The sequence below is a fragment of the Salvelinus fontinalis genome, chromosome 36 (assembly GCF_029448725.1).
Source record: "Salvelinus fontinalis isolate EN_2023a chromosome 36, ASM2944872v1, whole genome shotgun sequence".
Taxonomy (NCBI): Eukaryota; Metazoa; Chordata; class Actinopteri; order Salmoniformes; family Salmonidae; genus Salvelinus; species Salvelinus fontinalis.
Window position 1 is genome coordinate 29,194,511 of NC_074700.1, and position 19,235 is coordinate 29,213,745.

The window sequence follows — 19,235 nt, forward strand, 5'->3', positions numbered from 1 at the left end:
GAATTTTTGGTTGTTGAACGGACCCCAGACCTCACAACCATAAAGGTCAATGGGTTCTATAACTGATTCAAGTATTTTTTAGACAGATCCTAATTGGGATGTAAAATTTTATGTTCCTTTTGATGACATAGAAGGCCCTTCTTGCCTTGTCTCTCAGCTCGTTCACAGCTTTGTGGAAGTTACCTGTGGCGCTGATGTTTAGGCCGAGGTATGTATAGTTTTTTGTGTGCTCGAGGGCAACGGTGTCTAGATGGAATTTGTATTTGTGGTTCTGGCAACTGGACCTTTTTTGGAACATCATTATTTTTGTCTTACTGAGATTTACTGTCAGGGCCCAGGTCTGGCAGAATCTGTGCAGAAGATCTAGGTGCTGCTGTAGGCCCTCCTTGGTTGGGGACAGAAATACCAGATCATTAGCAAACAGTACAAATGTACAAATTACCTCTAACCTGTACCTCCGCACACTGACTCGGTACCAACCCCCTGTATATAACCTCATTATTATTATGTTATTGTGTTACTTTTTTAATTTTTTTTACTTTAGTTCATTTAGCTAATATTTTCTTAACTCTTCTTTATATTTCACCTTTATTTAACCAGGTAAACCAGGTAGGAACAAGTTCTCATTTACAACTGCGACCTGGCCAAGATAAAGCAAAGCAGTGCGACACAAACAACAACACAGAGTTACACATGGAATAAACAAACGTACAGTCAATAACACAATAGAAAAAGTCTATATACAGTGTGTGCAAATGGCGTGAGGAGGTAAGGCAATAAATAGGCCATAGTAGCAAAGTAATTACAATATAGCAGAATAACACTGTAGTGATAGATGTGCAGATGATGATGTGCAAGTAGTGATACTGGTGTGTAAAAGAGCAAAAAAGTAAATAAAAACAATATGGGGATGAGGTAGTTGGTTGGATGGGCTATTTACAGATGGGCTGTGTACAGCTGCATCAATCGGTAAACTGCTCTGACAGCTGATGCTTAAAGTTAGTGAGGGGGATGTAAATCTCCAACTTCAGCGATTTTTGCAATTTGTTCCAGTCATTGAATTGCACTGTTGGTTAAGGGGTTGTAAAGTAAGCATTTCACAGTAAGGTCTACACTTGATGTATTCGGTGCATGTGATAAAGTTTGATTTGATTTGACATTTAACTTCAGATTCTGGTAGGGTGAGGCCGGGTTCTGCTGACATTTCTAGTAACCTCACCAATTCGTTGATACATTTTATGCTGAAGAGGGTGGGGGTTAATCTGCATCCTTGTCTCACACCAAGGGCCTGTGCAACGAAACGTGTGTGTTTTTGCCGATTTTAGCCGCACACTTGTTGTTTGTGTACATGGATTTTATACTGTTGTATGTTTTTCCCCCAACACCACTTTCCATCAATTTGTATAGCAGACCCTCATGCCAAATTGAGTAAAAATGAAATCAAGAAAGCATGAGAAGACTTTACCTTTGTTTTGTTTTGTTTGTTAATTAGGGTGTGCAGGGTGAATATGTAGTCTGTCGTACAGTCATTTGGTTAAAAGCCAATTTGACATTTGCTCAGTACATTGTTTTCACTGAGGGAATGTACGAGTCTGCTGTTAATGATAATGCAGAGGATTTTCCCAAGGTTGCTGTTGATGCATATCCCACGGTAGTTATTGGTGTCAAATTTGCATCCACATTTGTGGACTGAGGTGATCAGTCCTTGGTTCCAAATATTTGGGAAGATGCCAGCGCTGAGGATGATGTTAAAGAGTTTAAGTATAGTCAATTGGAATTTGTAGTCTGTATATTTTATCATTTCATTTAGGATACCATGAACCCCACAGGCCTTCTGGGTTTGAGGGTTTGTATTCTGTCCTGTAGTTCGGGTCAATGTAATTGGAAAATCCAGTGGGTTCTGGTAGTCTTTAATAGCTGATTCTAAGATTTGTATTTGATCATGTATATGTTTTTGCTGTTTGTTCTCTATTATAGAGCCAAAAAGATTGGAGAAGTGGATTATCCATACATTTCTGTTTTGGATAGATAACTATTTGTGTTGTTGTTTGTTTAGTGTTTTCCAATTTACCCAGAAGTGTTTAGATTCTATGGATTCTTCAATTACATTGAGCTGATTTCTGACTTGCTGTTCTTCCTTTTTCCGTAGTGTATTTCTGTATTGTTTTAGTGATTCACCATAGTGAAGGTGAAGGTTTTCTGGGTCTCTATGTTTTTGGTTGGACAGGTTTCACAATGTATGTCTTAGGGTGTAGCATTTTTTCATCAAACCACTTGTCATTGTTGTTAATTTTCTTCGGTTGTCTGCTTGACATTTTGATAGGGAAGCTGAGAGGTCAAATATACTGCCAAGTTTACACCTTCAATATTACAGTGAAATGTTTTGTCCAGGAAGTTGTGTAAAAGGGATTGAATATGTTGTTGCCTAATAGTTTTTCGGTATGTTTCCACACTACTTTCCTTCCATCTATAGCATTTCTTAATATTATTCAGTTTATTTTGCTGTGATGCCTCATGATTGAGTACGGCTCTGTTCAGGTAGACTGTGATTTTGCTGTGATCTGATCGGGGTGTCAGTGGGCTGACTCTGAGAGACTCTGGATTGAGGTCAGTGATAAAGTAATCTACAGTACTACTGCCAAGAGATGAGCTATAGGTGTACCTACCATAGGAGTCCACTCAAAGCTTACCATTGACTATGTATAGACCCAGTGTGTTACAGAGCTGCAGGAGTTGTGACACATTTTGTTGGTTGTTTTGTCATAGTTGTGTCTAGGGGGGCATATTTGGGAGGGAATGCTGTCACCTTCAGGTAGGTGTTTGTCCCCCTGTGTGCTGAGTGTGTCAGGTTCTTGTCCAGTTGTGGCATTTAGGTTGCCACAGACTAGTACATGTCCCTGGGCCTGGAAATGATCGATTTCCCCCTCCAGTATGGAGAAGCTGTCTTTATTAAAGTATGGGGATTCTAGTGGGGGGGATATAGGTAGCACACAGGAGGACATTTTTCTCTTTTGTGGTAATTTCCTTTTGAATTTCTAACCAAATGTAAATTTTTCCTGTATTGATTAATTTAATAGAGTGGGTTAGGTCTGCTCTATACCAAATTAGTATACCCCCTGAGTCCCTTCCCTGTTTCACACCTGGTAGTTTGGTGGATGGGATTACCAGCTCTCTGTAACCTAGAGGGCAACCAGTGGGTCCCCATGTTTCTTGTAGGATGACAATGTCTGTATTTCTGATTTCTTTGGTGAAGTCTGGGTTCCCTGCTCTTTTAGGCCAAAGGCAGAGGACCCCAAAGCCTTGGATATTCCAGGATGAGATAGTGAAGGCTTTGTGTTCCATAAAGTGTTATCTCTCTCACAAACACCTCCCATGCTCTCAAAATATCTATTTGTGGCGCCCTCTGCTGACTGTTAAAGATAATGCATTTCAACCATTGCCATTAGCAGAATCTCAATAGTCTTGAATTGACTTTTTTCCTCTCCTCTCTTGGACAATCACATCTGAAAGGATTAGTAATGACCGTACTTGTTGATATGGTATTCGTCACAGTTTAGACCAGGACCATGAAATAATTAACTTGACACATATTATAAAGGCACCAGGAATACTATTAGGGAAAGGAAGAAATAATGTGTAGCCTGTCCAATGACTGTATATATGCCCTACTTTACTAGATTGCACTTTGTGTTTTTTACTCCGTCTGTGAATGAAAAGGGGGCTGTTTCTTGTTTTACTCGATACCAGTGATGTCAGTAAAAGGAGTTGACTGATTTCCGTTCCCACCAATAGTCGGTGTGTACAGTTGGACAATCGGTACCACGTGACCATTTTCCTGGCTCGCGGTTGTGGCACAAATCGTGATTTTCGAGGCTCTTTCTCTATGGATTATAACGGGGAAAAACGGACAAAGACGCATATTTACGAATCTTAAAAATTGGATGTGTTAAATTGTTTTGTTCTGGGTGTTCTTTCGGCAATTGAGGAGCCGCTTTCATATGAGCTGCCGTTTAGTTTTTACTACGGGGTTTGTTTACCACATTTCAACTTGGTTGGTGAGTAACGTTACCTATTTATAGGCTAGCGGCTATCGTAGGTTGCTAACAGCTGTGGCTGTGTTATCAATCTTAACTTGGCAAGCCCATATCGTTCGCTTTACTTGACTGTTGAATATCTAAACAAAGCTAACTAGTTAGCTAACGATAAAGGATGTAGGTAGTTGGCGAGTATCTCAAAACACTCGCACTTGTCTGTTAAGCATTATTTACTCTGCTACTAGCTAGCTATAAACTGTTTATCACCATTAAACGTTTAATAGTGTCCGCTATACCGTAATATTTATATTTAATGTTCAACATATACCTCCCGCTGACTTTGTCTCCCATACCACTCCACTAGTTTTAATGTTAGCCACGCAAGTGTGTGTTTTGGTGAGAGGCAGGGGAGGGCGCTTGTTGGCTGTTTGTTCAAGCCTAGACCACATGACCACCGTGTTCCTAATGTATTTAGCTAACTAACGTTAGCTAGCCTACGAGTGTGTTGGAAATACGTTTTTTTATTTTGTCTTTTTTTAAAAGAGGAAACACTAAAGCAGGGGATGCCAGGTATGACTTTAGAACACCCGTCATTTTTTTTACGTGGATTTCACAGCCAAATATTTGAAAACTGAATATTGCGTCTTGGCCCGATTCCGTGCGAAATGCCATGCACTGACCTAGCTAACAAATGCTAGCCTAGCTAGCTAATTGCGTCTCTGACGCATCAATCCAGATGGGAATGGAACTCAAACCTATTGTTAGCCTTGCGTTCTGCCATTCTAAGATCTGACATTGCGATTGTTACGTGTGTTTGTGGGGAATACGTTCTACTACCAGCTGTTTCAAAATATGTTCACCGTTAAACTTTGTTTTTGTGACCGTTAGCTAGCTAACTCCTTTAGCTAAGTGTTTCGTTATTGTTTTCCATGTAGGCCCATCCCATGATGGTGGTAGCATGTTGTACCTAGCATTGCCTAGTTAAGACCTCACAATTATTTTAACAGCTAGCGCGCTAATTTCATGTATATTTGTCGTTTTTGGTCATCACTTCATGTGCGGCCTGTTACAACCAACCTTGATGATGTTAGCCACCATTTGTTTTCGATTCTTAGCTAGGAAGGTGTTTTGCTAAGGTGTGAGACTGGTTTATTAGCCAGATAGCAATGGAAGGCAGGTTGATGTAGCATCGTTAGGTTTGTGGTGATGGATTTAACGATACCTATCGCCCCCCATAAGACGTGTCTTAGCAGAATTAAGTTAAGCTTTTAACGAGGCCGAAAATAACCAATGGTTAATAACTTGTTTACATTTCTCAGAGTATACATACACGAGCAAGCCCCTCCCTGCATGCAGCGTGGTTAATAAGTTACACAACAACACGTTGACCCAATACAAATAGCATCAGACTAGCTATATTTACCAGTGATGGCTAACCAGCTAGAAATACACAGTAGCTATTCCATACACAGGTGTGCTGCTTGGCATTGTTGATCGCTAAAGAAAACACGTGGCTTCATGTGAAGTTAGCAAATTGTCCTACACTGCAGTAGCAAGGACTGGCAATGTAGCTAGCAGTCCACGTTAGGGTTGCTGTGTCGAAGAGCAGCTAGCTATTGTAGCTTACTGCGTAACGTTCAGATATAGCTAGCTATAACATTCACACAGGCAGTGCAATCCTCTGCAATGTCACGCAGGTCTCTGACTAGCTGTATTACATAAGCACCGGTCCATGGCCGTACACGTTTTGTTGACATCAAATGTGGTGTTTTCCCCTCAAGTAGAGGCGTCGCTGCCTCATTCACAGTGTTTTATTTTGGTCTCCTCCCTCTGAATGACAGGGAATGAGTGTAACGTAGTAGAAGTGTGTGTATATATAATACAGGAAACGGTTCGATAAATTGCTTCTCAGCGTGGACTTTGTGGTGGTGGCTGATGGAAAGTCTAGTAGAAGCTCCATCAGCCACCAGAACTGTATTCTGACGACACTGGTCCAAATTCTTTAAAATATATATCCGTTGTATTTAATTGAGAAAGGAAAGGTAGCCATGTAGTCAGAAGTCAAAGGTCCGAGTCACTAACCAATGGACTACACAGGCCAGGCGTTGGTCCAATTTCCGGGTGCAGGTGTAGAAGCACGGTGGCTAGGAAAAACTCCCTAGAAAGGCCGAAACCTAGAGAGGAACCAGGCTATGAGGGGTGGCCAGTCCTCTTCTGGCTGTGCCGGGTGGAGATTATAACAGAACATGGCCAATTTACAATCCCCAATCCGATCATACCTCATACGATTCCTATTACCATCAATGGATGCAAAGTATAATGACGCTTTGCTTTTTTTCCTTTCTTTATTATAAGTGCTTATCTCAATGTTACATTCAGCCTTATTTAACTATAACTGAAATCAGTATGGAGCTTGAACCACTGTTCTACCATTCTAGACATGACTAAGGGATTGATATTAAGCCCTATTGCCAGACATGAGCAGTCAATCATCAGCCTGCTCTGTGGTTGCCCCATTGGGCAGGTGATTTTCTTCTGATGACAACCAAAATACAAATAGTTCAACTAGTCTGTTCTTTCTGGTTCTTCCCCGATGTGCAGGTGAAAATAGTTACTTGGGTAAGGGATCGTAATCATTAGGCAACCAAAACAATACTCCTGATTTACCCAGAGGGCGAGTGCCTTTTCAGACCTTAAAGGGAATATTGTATAATTAGGTTGCTTTAATAAAAATAATCATTGGTTTCATCCTTCCAACTAAAAGTCCCAATACGACATATCACTTTACATTTTGTATTTTGGGGCCTGTAAGCATTTCACTGTTAGTCTACACCTGTTTGTTTACCAAGCATGTGACGAATAAAATTAGATTTGATCTTCATTATCTACTAGCCATAAAACGTGGGCACTTTAGTACCTACTTCAAATTGCAATAATTAGAAGTGTAGTAGTGAAAAAAAATTGATAAGCTTTTGTGTTTTTAGATTGATTATATTCCTTCTACGTTATATTTGTGGAATATATATATATATATATCAGTGCCACCATTCCTTTTTTTATGTGTCAATCCCTGGCCTGGCTACTTCATTCCTCGATCTACCAGACAGTTTGTCTGATGTGCTTTAGTTAGTCAATGATCTATAGTTTGTACAGTCCTGGTGTCATTTAGGACCGTTCTAGAGATAACAGAAGGCCTGTGAATTATGTTATGGTGCTCTATTGTATGTGTTTGTTGCAGTATTCTACTATTTTTATGGATGCTGTTTGTCTACAATGTTGTTTTTGGAAACTCCTGCAGAACTCCCTCCCTGTGTTTCTCAGGCTGGTTGTCAATGTGATGTTTAATGAATTGGCCAATTTTTAGGTTTTAAAAGTGGAGGTAGACTGTAGGGCTCAGTGTTTCCTCCAGGAAAAATGTTAAGCAGTTGTGGGGGGGGGGGTGTTAGTGAGGGGGTTTGGGGGGGATTACCCCTCACCCTGATATATATATATATATATATATATACTAAAAAAAAGTAGAATGATTAGTTCTGGGGACTTTTTAAAAGGATGTTGTACTCAAATGAAATGGGGGGAAATTTGCCCAATAACATATTAGTACAATTATTTGTTTAAATTGTTTTAACAGATTGGACAATGCATATAGCCAAACATAAAAAAACTGCTTCCAAATGCTCTGTGACCACCAGCCAATGACATCTACAAGCATTTAGCTGGTGTTAATTTCCCACCCTGTGCGCAGCGACACAGCTAAATGACTGCAGTGGAAACACTGGTAGGGTTGTCACAATGCCAGTATTACTCAGAAATACCAAGGAAATCAAACAAGAAGCGTTGTGTGTGTGTGTGTAACCATGCTTCTTCATCTCTCCGGTCCCATCAGAGCCGTCGGAGATGAGTGGTCCCGAGGTAGTGAAGACGCCGGGGGGTGGGGCTCCGGGGAAGGAAGGCAAGGAGCCTGTAGCAAATGGGCATCCAGGAGAGGGCGATCAGGGAGGAGACGATCCCTTTGCTGAGTACATGTGGATGGAGAATGAGGATGTTTACAACAGACAGGTTGGTGTACACACACCCAGACAGTCCTAGATGTGTCTGTTTTATCAAGAGGAAACCCTTCAGAGGTGGAATCCAACCACACACCATTCTCTCTCTGTGTGTTGTGTAATGTTTTTTTTTTTGTGTAATGAGGATCTCATTACAGTAAGATGAGCCTTCATCCTTCGTCTATCCCGCTCTCTCCCTCCCTTTCTATACTGGGCACTGAGAACATTTCATTTCAGCCTGGCTCACTGATAAACTACTACTAGTGTCTGAAGAGGAGTTCCTGGAGCATTGTCTCACTCCATCCCTCTCCCTCCGTGTACACTACATGACCAAAAGTATGTGGACACTTGCTTGTTGAACATCTCTTTCCAAAAACATGAGCATTAATATAGAGTTGGTCCCCCCCCCCCCCTTTGCTGTTATAACAACCTCCACTCTTCTGGGAAGGTTTTCCACTAGATGTTGGCACATTGCTGTGGGGACTTGCTTCCATTCAGCCACAAGAGCATTAGTGCGGTCAGGCACTGATGTTGAGCAATTAGGGCTGGCTCGCAGTCGGCGTTCCAATTTCTCCAAAGGATCGATGGGGTTGAGGTCAGGGCTCTGCAGGTCAGTCAAGTTCTTCCACACCGATCTCGACAAAACCATTTCTGTATGGACATCACTTTGTGCACGGGGGCATTGTCATGCTGAAACAGGAAAGGGCCTTCCCCAAACTGTTGCCACAAAGTTGGAAGCACAGAATTGTCTAGAATGTCATTGTAGCGTTAAGATTTCCCTTCACTGGAACTAAGGGGCCCTAACCATGAAAAACAGGCCCAGACCATTATTCCTCCTCCACCAAACTTTACAGTTGGCACTATGCATTGGGGCAGGTAGCGTTCTCCTGGCATCCGCCAAACCCAGATTTGTTTGTCCGGACTGCCAGATGGTGAAGTGTGATCATCACTCCAGAGAACGCATTTCCACCTCTCCAGAGTCCAATGGAGGCGTGTTTTACACCACTCCAGCCGACGATTGGCATTGTGCATGGTGATCTTAGGCTTGTGTGTGGCTGCTCGGCCATGGAAAACCATTTCATGACGCTCCTGACGAACAGTTCTTGTGCTGACGTTGCTTCCAGAGGCAGTTTGGAACTCAGTAGTGAATGTTGCAACCGAGTACAGACGATTTTTCGGTGCTTCAGCACTCAGCGGTCCCGTTCTGTGAGCTTGTGTGGCCTACCACTTTGTGCCTTGAGCTGTTGTTGCTCCTAGACGTTTCCACTTCACAATAACGGCACTTACAGTTGACCTAGCAGGGCAGAAATTTGACCAACTGACTTGTCGGAAAGGTGGCATCCTATGACGGTGCCATGTTGAAAGTCACTGAGCTCTTCAATAAGGCCATTCTACTGCCGGTGTGTGTATGGAGATTGCATGGTAGTGTGCTCAATTTTTATACACCTGTCAGCAACGGTTGTGGCTGAAATAGCCGTGTCTCTCTCTCTCTGTCAGGTTGAAGAGGAGTTGTTGGAGCAGGAGTTCTTGGAGCGTTGTTTCCAGGAAATGTTGGATGAGGAGGACCAGGATTGGTTCATCCCGGCCAGGGACCTCCCCTCGGGGGTGGGTCAGATCCAGCAGCAGCTTAACGGCCTGTCAGTCAGCGACGGAGGAAACGCAGAGGAGATGGCGGTGAGGAGACACAGCGGAACACACGCACGCGCGTCAGAGAACACATCCACCAGATACAACAATAGGCCGCCATCTTGTAATGTGTGTGTGTGTGTAAAGTGAGTTTTGTACAATTTGAATGGTTCTCACTTTCTTTTTTCCTTTATTCCTGCCATCACCCCATCTCTCCCTGCAGAGGAAGAGCAACTTGAACCCCGATGCGAAGGAGTTCGTTCCAGGAGTGAAATACTAGGAGTCCCCCTCACCCCCAGGGAGCGCCCACGCGCACACACAAGCACGATCTCACACACCCTCGCAGAGACTCTGGCGGCCTCGACCGGAACACACACACACACACACAGAACAACACACACAGGTCCAGGGCGTGTAGATAGAAACCCATAGGAGGGTGGGGGGGACTTTTATTTAGATTTTCTGTTTGTTTGATGGTTAACTAAGGGACAGGGTGGGGGGTGTCAGTATGAATAAGTCCCTATAGAGGAAGCTGCTGCTCCATGTACACTGTAAAGGTAGTGTCTCAAATTGCACGCTATTCCCTATGTAGTGCACTACTTTTGACCAGGGCCCATGTGCTTGAGTCCATAGGGAACAGGGTACCTTTTCGGACGCACATCGAGACGTACATATACAGAGAAACTCTGAGATTTTCCGACCTTTTTCATGGTTGCCATGTTGGCACCTAAAAGCTCCATGATATTGCAACAGGCAAATCGCAAATGACACCCCGTTCCACCTTCATTGTGCACTACATAGGGAATAGGGTGCCATTTTGAGATTTGCATTTATACTTTTCATGGCTGCCATGTTTGTGCCGGAATGTTCCACAACATTACCATTCTAATTGGAATCCAACTAAGAATGTTCTTGTTGCTATAGAATGACCCTGTGCCAACATGGATGACAGACAGTTGTCCGTTCTAGAACTCTGTACATCTACGTACCTCTGGTTACAACATGACATCATAATGACTCTGTTCAATAGGTCGTTATCTATAAAACGTCACAATACGGTGCAGAGGTTTTGAATTTTCTGCTGAGGGGGCAAGGAGACTCCTAGATCCACTAAAACCGTTGACAACTGCGTGCCGTTTTTCAAGGGATTGTTAAATAAATGTTAACTATTTGGTTGTAATATCATCTCCTCTCGAAGCCCAGAGTCAAAAATACAAACGTCAGATTATTCCACATTTGTCTCTATCATCAGTTATAAAGTAACTGCATGCTTTCCATGATCAGTAAACATCAATTGCTCATGGGATTTCAGATACGAGGGTAGCCTCATGATAAATCTCAATATTGACCACCATTTGATTGGATATTTGAGTGGTAGAAAGGAGAGCTATACCTGACAAGTATGAGTGGTTTAGGTTAATTTCGCATCAGTTGTGGTCTCTGCCTGTCAAGCAGCAGAAGGGCGCATTTGCAGTTGTACTGTTAGCTGATAATGTTTACTTCGCTAGCTACTGGTAGAAACGTTGTACATTTGGCTAAACATATAGTGGTAAGTAGACCTAACGTACTTTTTTCTCTCCAACCAACGTAGGCATAGCTAGCAACGTTAGCTAACATTATCCCCTTTACAACATTGTTTCTAAGAATGTTTTGATCCCTATTGCTGCTGACAGACGTGATAGAGAATACATTGATTGATGTATCGCGTCAGTGGCTAGCTAACGGCAGATTGCGTCGGTGCGGCTAACGGCAGATTTCGTCGGTGCGGCTAGCTAACGGCAGATTGCGTCGGTGCGGCTAGCTAACGGCAGATTGCGTCGATGCGGCTAGCTAACGGCAGATTGCGTCGGTGCGGCTAGCTAACGGCAGATTGCGTCGGTGCGGCTAGCTAACGGCAGATTGCGTCGGTGCGGCTTGCTAACGGCAGATTGCGTCGGTGCGGCTAGCTAACGGCAGATTGCGTCGGTGCGGCTAGCTAACGGCAGATTGCGTCGGTGCGGCTAGCTAACGGCAGATTGCGTCGGTGCGGCTAGCTAACGGCAGATTGCGTCGGTGCGGCTAGCTAACGGCAGATTGCGTCGGTGCGGCTAGCTAACGGCAGATTGCGTCGGTGCGGCTAGCTAACGGCAGATTGCGTCGATGCGGCTAGCTAACGGCAGATTGCGTCGATGCGGCTAGCTAACGGCAGATTTCGTCGGTGCGGCTAGCTAACGGCAGATTGCGTCGGTGCGGCTAGCTAACGGCAGATTGCGTCGGTGCGGCTAGCTAACGGCAGATTGCGTCGGTGCGGCTAGCTAACGGCAGATTGCGTCGGTGCGGCTAGCTAACGGCAGATTGCGTCGGTGCGGCTAGCTAACGGCAGATTGCGTCGGTGCGGCTAGCTAACGGCAGATTGCGTCGGTGCGGCTAGCTAACGGCAGATTGCGTCGGTGCGGCTAGCTAACTTTCAGGGGATAAACTAAACTAGATGGCTATATCCAGATATTGTTTGATTTGCTTGTCCTCTAGTGGTGGTGACCGTAGTTCAATTTACCAAGATGAGGACTTGTTTATGTCAAGCTCTTTCCACAAGCCTAATCTCTGATGAAGCAAGCTAAATTATGTTGTCTGGAAGTCTATTTTGCTACATGCCAAATTAATAGGCTACTCTTACGTATCTAAAAATACATGATCAATTGATGTTTATTGATCATGAAAGGATGCAGTTACTTGCTGTATAACTCTTGACTGTGCTCTTCAAGAGTTGATAAACAATCCCTAAATTGGCACATGGTTTTGGCGGAGCTCGGGGTCTCCTTGCCCCCCCCTAGCAGCCGACTCGAACACTGCACTGTATTGTGACGTTTTTATTGATACCCACCTACAGACCTGCCTAAATGTCCTCTTATTACATCATAAACACTCTCTGTGTTTCTCATGGGCCTGGTTCCAAACCAGTTACTCCTCTCCCCTAACCCCTTGTGGGTGAAAAGATTGAGGTTCTATCCCCCATATCAGAAAGGTAGGGCTGTATGGGGAGCATTTGAGTTGTCACCCTTTTGATGGTTCTAAGTGAACAAGGGTGTAGGGGTTAGGGTATTTAGTGTTTGGAACAAGGCTGTTCTCTCTGGCTTGCATCTCAAATGGCACCCTGTTCCCCGTACAGTGTTCTACTTTTACCCAGAACCCTACGGGCTCAGGTCAAAAGTAGTGCACTAAATAAGGAATAGGGTTCAGTTTGGGATGCGACCTCTCAGTACTGAAAGAATGGAAGCATCATGTATAACTCTGTTGGTTCAATCGTGTTTATATAAACACCTGATCAGGCTCTGTTTTAAAATTTAAATCTCATTTTGTCTTTCGAGGAGCAAAGTTGTTTTGTCTCTCTTGGGTTGCCGTAGCCTGTGGTCAAAACGGGAATTGGAAATGAATTCCAAATGGCACCCATATTCCCTCATAGTGCCCTACTTTTGATCAGGGCCCATGGGGCTCCCAGTGGTAGTGCACTACATGGGCAATAGGGTGCCGTTTTGGGGTTCATACTAGTTTGTCTAGCTCAGTGTCTAGGGGAGGTTCTAATGAATGGGCGGGACTTGAGGTCAGGTTGACTAATCACAGGCCAAGTGCACGCTGGGTCAACCAATAAGAATTGTCCGCCGAGTGGATTTACATAAATCATTTTTTTTGTTGTGATTTGAGTTGGAAAGTCCTGACAACACAAAGTATGAATTTCAATAAAAAAAAAAAAGATTAATAAAGATGAAAAACTGCAGGTAAACGTCTGGTTGTCTTTTTCCACTTGTTTAGGAGTTATTTCTCAACTTTAGGAGGAAGGAAAGATTGTCATGTTAAAGTTGATGAGCACAAACAGAAAGGGAAAGTTTCTCTTGGAAGTCTTCCAGGGAGATTGGTTTATAACCGAGGCACTGCATGCTGCTCTGCCCTGAGGGAAGACTTTTCTGCTCTGCTCTACACCACCGCTAAGTACATGGCTCTACCTTCCCTCCATAACCTGCTCAAAGACAACGGCGATGGGTTTAGGTGCTATTCCAAAGGTGTAAGGAGAAATGTGTTGAGGAACAGCCATGGTTCTTTTGTATTGCATGTGTAACTTCTGGAAAGTAACGGAATTTCAAACAGACAAAGAGATGTTTTTCCTGACTGTTTATATAGTTAGGTTTGTTTCCTACATCAAATTAACTATATGAAGGTGAGGAGGATGAAGTCTGATGGTCAGTGGCTGGTATTCTGGACAGGTCCTGAGGAGGGACATGGGAGTCTGGTGGTCAGTGGCTAGTATTCTGGACAGGTCCTGAGGAGGGACATGGGAGTCTGGTGGTCCTGAGGGACATGGGAGTCTGGTGGTCAGTGGCTGGTATTCTGGACAGGTCCTGAGGTGGAACATGGGAGTCTGGTGAGGAGGATGAAACTGATGTGTTGCATCTGAAAATGGCACCTTATTCACTACATCGGGCACTACTGGTCCAAAGTAGTAGTTCACTATGTAGGGAATAGGTACCATTTGGGACCCAATCATGGTGTGTTAATGGGAATAGTATAATGATGTTGCTACTTCAGTGTTCAGCATAATGACTTGCAGTACAGCATGTGACCTTTTGTTGGCTTAAATATCACACACACTCGTACCATAGTTAGCCTCGTACACATCTTTCTTTTTTATTTAACTAGGCAAGTTAAGAACAAATTCTTATTTACAATGACGGCCTACCAAAAGGTCTCCTACCGGGACGGGGGCCTGGGATTAAAAATACAAAATAAATATAGGACAATGCACAACAAGAGAGACAACACTGCATAAAGAGAGACCTAAGACAATATAGCAAGGCAGCAACACATGACAACACAGCATGGTAGCAACATTATTGGACACAGACAACAGCACAAATGGCAAAAAGGTTGAGACAACACATCACACAAAGCAGCCACAACTGTCAGTAAGAGTGTCCATGACTGAGTCTTTGAATAAAGAGATTGATAAAACTGTCCAGTTTGAGTGTTTGTTGCAGCTCGTTCCAGTCACTAGCTGCAGCGAACTAAAAAGAGTGACCCAGGGATGTTTGCTTTGGGATCTTTAACAGAATGTGACTGGTAGACCGGGTGTTGTATGTGGAGGATGAGGGCTGCAGTTGATATCTCAGATAGGTGCCCCCCCCAAGAGGGTTTTATAAATAAGCATTAACCAGTGGGTCTTGTGATGGGTATACAGAGATGACCAGTTTACAGAGGAGTATAGAGTGATGTCATATAAGTAGCATTGGTGGCAAATCTAATGGCCGAATGGTAAAGAACATCTAGCCGCTCGAGAGCACCCTTACCTGCCGATCTAGAAATGATGTCTCCGTAATCTAGCATGGGTAGGACGATCAAGGTTAGTTTGGCAGCTGGGGTGAAAAAGGAGCGATTACGATAGAGGAAACCAAGTCTAAAAATAACTTTAGCCTGCAGCTTTGATATGTGCTGAGAGGACAGTGCACCATCTAGCCATACTCCCAAGTACTTGTATGAGGTGACTACCTCACGCTCTAAACCCTCAGAGGTAGTAATCACACCTTTGGGGAGAAGAGCATTCTTCTTACCAAACCACATGACCTTTGTTTTGGAGGTGTTCAGAACAAGGTTAAGGGTAGAGAAAGCTTGTTGGACACTAAGAAAGCTTTGTTGTAGAGCATTTAACACAAAATCCAGGGAGGGGCCAGCTGAGTATCAGACTGTATCATCTGCATATAAATGGATGAGAGAGCTTCCTACTGCCTGACACTATGTTGTTGATGTAAATTGAGAAGAACGTGGGGCCTAGGATCGAGACTTGGGGTACTCCCTTGCCGAGAGGCAGTGGCTGAGACAGCAGATTTTCTGACTTTACACATTGCACTCTTTGAGAGAGGTAGTTAGCAAACCAGCCCAAAGACCCCTCAGAGATCAGGGTCGTACACACACACACTCATACCATAGTTAGCCTCGTACACAGTATCCAGGTCCTACACACACACACAATAGTTAGCCTCGTACACAGTATCCAGGTCCCACACACACACACAATAGTTAGCCTCGTACACAGTATCCAGGTCCCACACACACACACAATAGTTAGCCTCGTACACAGTATCCAGGTCCCACACACACACAATAGTTAGCCTCGTACACAGTATCCAGGTCCTACACACACACACACAATAGTTAGCCTAGTACACAGTATCCAGGTCCTACACACACACAATAGTTAGCCTCGTAGACAGTATCCAGGTCCTACACACACACACACAATAGTTAGCCTCGTAGACAGTATCCAGGTCCTACACACACACACACAATAGTTAGCCTCGTAGACAGTATCCAGGTCCTACACACACACACACACACACACAATAGTTAGCCTCGTAGACAGTATCCAGGTCCTACACACACACAATAGTTAGCCTCGTACACAGTATCCAGGTCCTACACACACACACAATAGTTAGCCTCATACACAGTATCAGGGTCCTACACACACACACAATAGTTAGCCTCATACACAGTATCAGGGTCCTACACACACACAATAGTTAGCCTCGTACACAGTATCAGGGTCCTACACACACACACAATAGTTAGCCTCGTACACAGTATCCAGGTCCCACACACACACAATAGTTAGCCTCGTACACAGTATCCAGGTTCTACACACACACACACAATAGTTAGCCTCGTACAAAGTATCCAGGTCCTACACACACACAATAGTTAGCCTCGTACACAGTATCCAGGTCCTACACACACACACACACACACACACACAATAGTTAGCCTCGTACAAAGTATCCAGGTCCTACACACACACACACACACACACACAATAGTAAGCCTCGTAGACAGTATCCAGGTCCTACACACACACACACACAATAGTTAGCCTCGTAGACAGTATCCAGGTCCTACACACTCCCTATAGTATCTTATTTCTGTGACTGGTAGTCCTAGCAAAATAATGGACTGAAAGGAGCCCACCGTTACTCCATGTTCTGTTTAAAGGTGAATTGGCTCTGGAAGCCGTGTGGCTCAGTTAGCACTTGCAATGCTAAGGTTGTGGGAAAGAGAAAAAAAATGTCTGCACCTGCTACTTAAATGGCTCAATTGTAAATTAAGCCAAAATACTCCATCTCAACATGAATTGATTCTCCATTACGGTACGGTTCTGGAAACAGGAATCACACTGCCTCGACACAGTTGCAGCCGACCAGTCTTTTTCAATTGCAACACGTTTGTGGCGTCCATCTTCCGTTTTACACACCGGTTTTTGGGAGATGCAGAGTGCTAATTATCCCAGGTAGTCCAGTCATCAGCCGGTCTTCTGTAAACACGCGCTGTGACATGGAGTTATGGCCTTGTGGGAACTCTAACCCTATAAAATGTGTCTATCAATTTAACATTTTGTTTTTTTTGACAATTATTTCTCGATATGAAAGATAAAGTCCTTATGCGTTCAAAAACCGTACAGCAAGAGATGAGTGTTAATGTTCAGACCGAGCGTCGGGGCTCTTAACTAAACTCCACTCCCTCCCATACAGAAGACACCTTCCAATGACTCTTGGAAATGACATGGTACTGAGTCATGGTCAAGGGCTACAGTACTCCATGCAAGTCTCTCACTCTCTCAAAGTTTATTATAAACAGTATATGAATAAAACAGGTGTGTACAGCAGTAGTTTTTATATGGCAAGTCAGTTAAGAACATATTCTTTTTTACAATGTTGGGTCTAGGAACAGCGGGTTAACTGCCTTGTTCAGGAGCAGAACGACAGATTCTTACCTTTTCCGCTCAGGGATTCGATCCCAGCAACCTTTCGGTTACTGGCCCAACTCTCTAACCACTAGTCTATCTTCCCTTATGTAGAATGAGCCATGACTAGAATACAGTATATACATATGAAGTGGGCAAAACAGTATGTAAACACTATTAAAGTGACCAGTGTTCATTGACTATGTACATAGGGCAGCAGTCTCGAAGGTACCGGGTGGCAGCCGGATAGTAACATTGACTAAGGATGCTTTCACATTTTTCACAAACAGCATTCTTACATAGGTTTTCCTCTTGTCCAGATGGGATAAGGCATTGTGTAGTGCGATGGCGTTGCCTGTGTGGCGGGTATGTGAAATGCAGTGGGTTTAGGGTCTCAGGTAAGATGATAGGGTCCTTAACTAGCCTCTGAAAGCACTTCATGATGAGAGAAGTGAGTCCTACGGGGCGATGGTAACTGAACTAAATGACTTTAACTAGGGACCATATGTCTCACTCACACCCTGTGTTTTCACACTAGGAACCATGTAGTATATGGAGGGCTGGGTTCCTCTGAAGGCCCGGGTCAGAAAAGCAAACTTATCAGCATAATCTGTCACCCTGGGACAGGGGAATAAATATGATGGGAGAGAGTGATGGAGGGGAAGAAGGATGATGGGAGAGAGTGATGGAGGGGAAGAAGGATGATGGGAGAGAGTGATGTAGGGGAAGAAGGATGATGGGAGAGAGTGATGTAGGGGAAGAAGGATGATGGGAGAGAGTGATGTAGGGGAAGAAGGATGATGGGAGAGAGTGATGGAGGGGAAGAAGGATGACGGGAGAGAGTGATGGAGGGGAAGAAGGATGACGGGAGAGAGTGATGGAGGGGAAGAAAGATGACGGGAGAGAGTGATGGAGGGGAAGAAAGATGACGGGAGAGAGTGATGGAGGGGAATAAAGATGGGAGAGAGTGATGGAGGGGAAGAAAGGTGATGGGAGAGAGTGATGGAGGGGAAGAAAGGTGATGGGAGAGAGTGATGGAGGGGAAGAAAGATGATGGGAGAGTGATGGAGGGGAAGAAAAATGATGGGAGGGGAAGAAAGATGGGAGAGAGTGATGGAGGGGAGAAAGCTGATGGGAGAGAGTGATGGAGGGGAAGAAAGATGATGGGAGAGAGTGATGGAGGGGAAGAAAGATGATGGGAGAGAGTGATGGAGGGGAAGAAAGATGATGGGAGAGGGTGATGGAGAGGAAGAAAGCTGATGGGAGAGAGTGATGGAGGGGAAGAAAGATGATGGGAGAGAGTGATGGAGGGGAAGAAAGATGATGGGAGAGAGTGATGGAGGGGAAGAAAGATGATGGGAGAGAGTGATGGAGGGGAAGAAAGATGATGGGAGAGAGTGATGGAGGGGAAGAAAGATGGGGCAAAAGGATATATAGGTCAAATATTTTGTCTTGAGGATGTGTTGTCTATCTTAAAGCACAAATCTGAATACTTACACAAATCTGAAATGTAAAAAAGATGTGAAGACAAGTTCTAGTGGCTAGAATGAATCCCCAGCGCTGAAGATCCACTTTATAGCGCGAGTTAAATTTAAAGGTATTCTCCAATTGAGCCGACATACGCAGCATTTACTGTGTATGCAATCTCTGTGAACGTGGAAACATTTCCTTTAAAGTTCAATCGTACTATTGCGCAGATTAAGGGCAGCAGGTAGCCTAGCAGGTAACCGCCGAAAGGACGCTGGTTTGAATCCCCGAGCTGGCAAGGTGGAA

The 19,235-nt window shown here is 44.0% G+C and overlaps 1 protein-coding gene across 2 annotated transcripts; it reads left to right on the forward strand.

Moving 5' to 3' along the window:
• The first annotated feature begins 3,823 nt into the window (after nt 1–3,823).
• Nucleotides 3,824–13,454, forward strand: LOC129835577 (polyadenylate-binding protein-interacting protein 2B-like). 2 transcript variants are annotated; one of them, XM_055901279.1, is made up of 4 exons: nt 3,824–4,055; nt 7,918–8,090; nt 9,575–9,751; nt 9,927–13,454. In XM_055901279.1, the coding sequence occupies exons 2-4, from the start codon at nt 7,929–7,931 to the stop codon at nt 9,981–9,983; spliced, it is 396 nt and encodes a 131-aa protein (XP_055757254.1). In that variant the 5' UTR covers nt 3,824–4,055; nt 7,918–7,928; the 3' UTR covers nt 9,984–13,454. The 2 variants fall into 2 exon arrangements, with proteins under 2 accessions (XP_055757254.1, XP_055757253.1); XM_055901278.1 differs by lacking the exon at nt 3,824–4,055 and adding an exon at nt 4,456–4,604.
• Nucleotides 13,455–19,235: the final 5,781 nt, after the last annotated feature.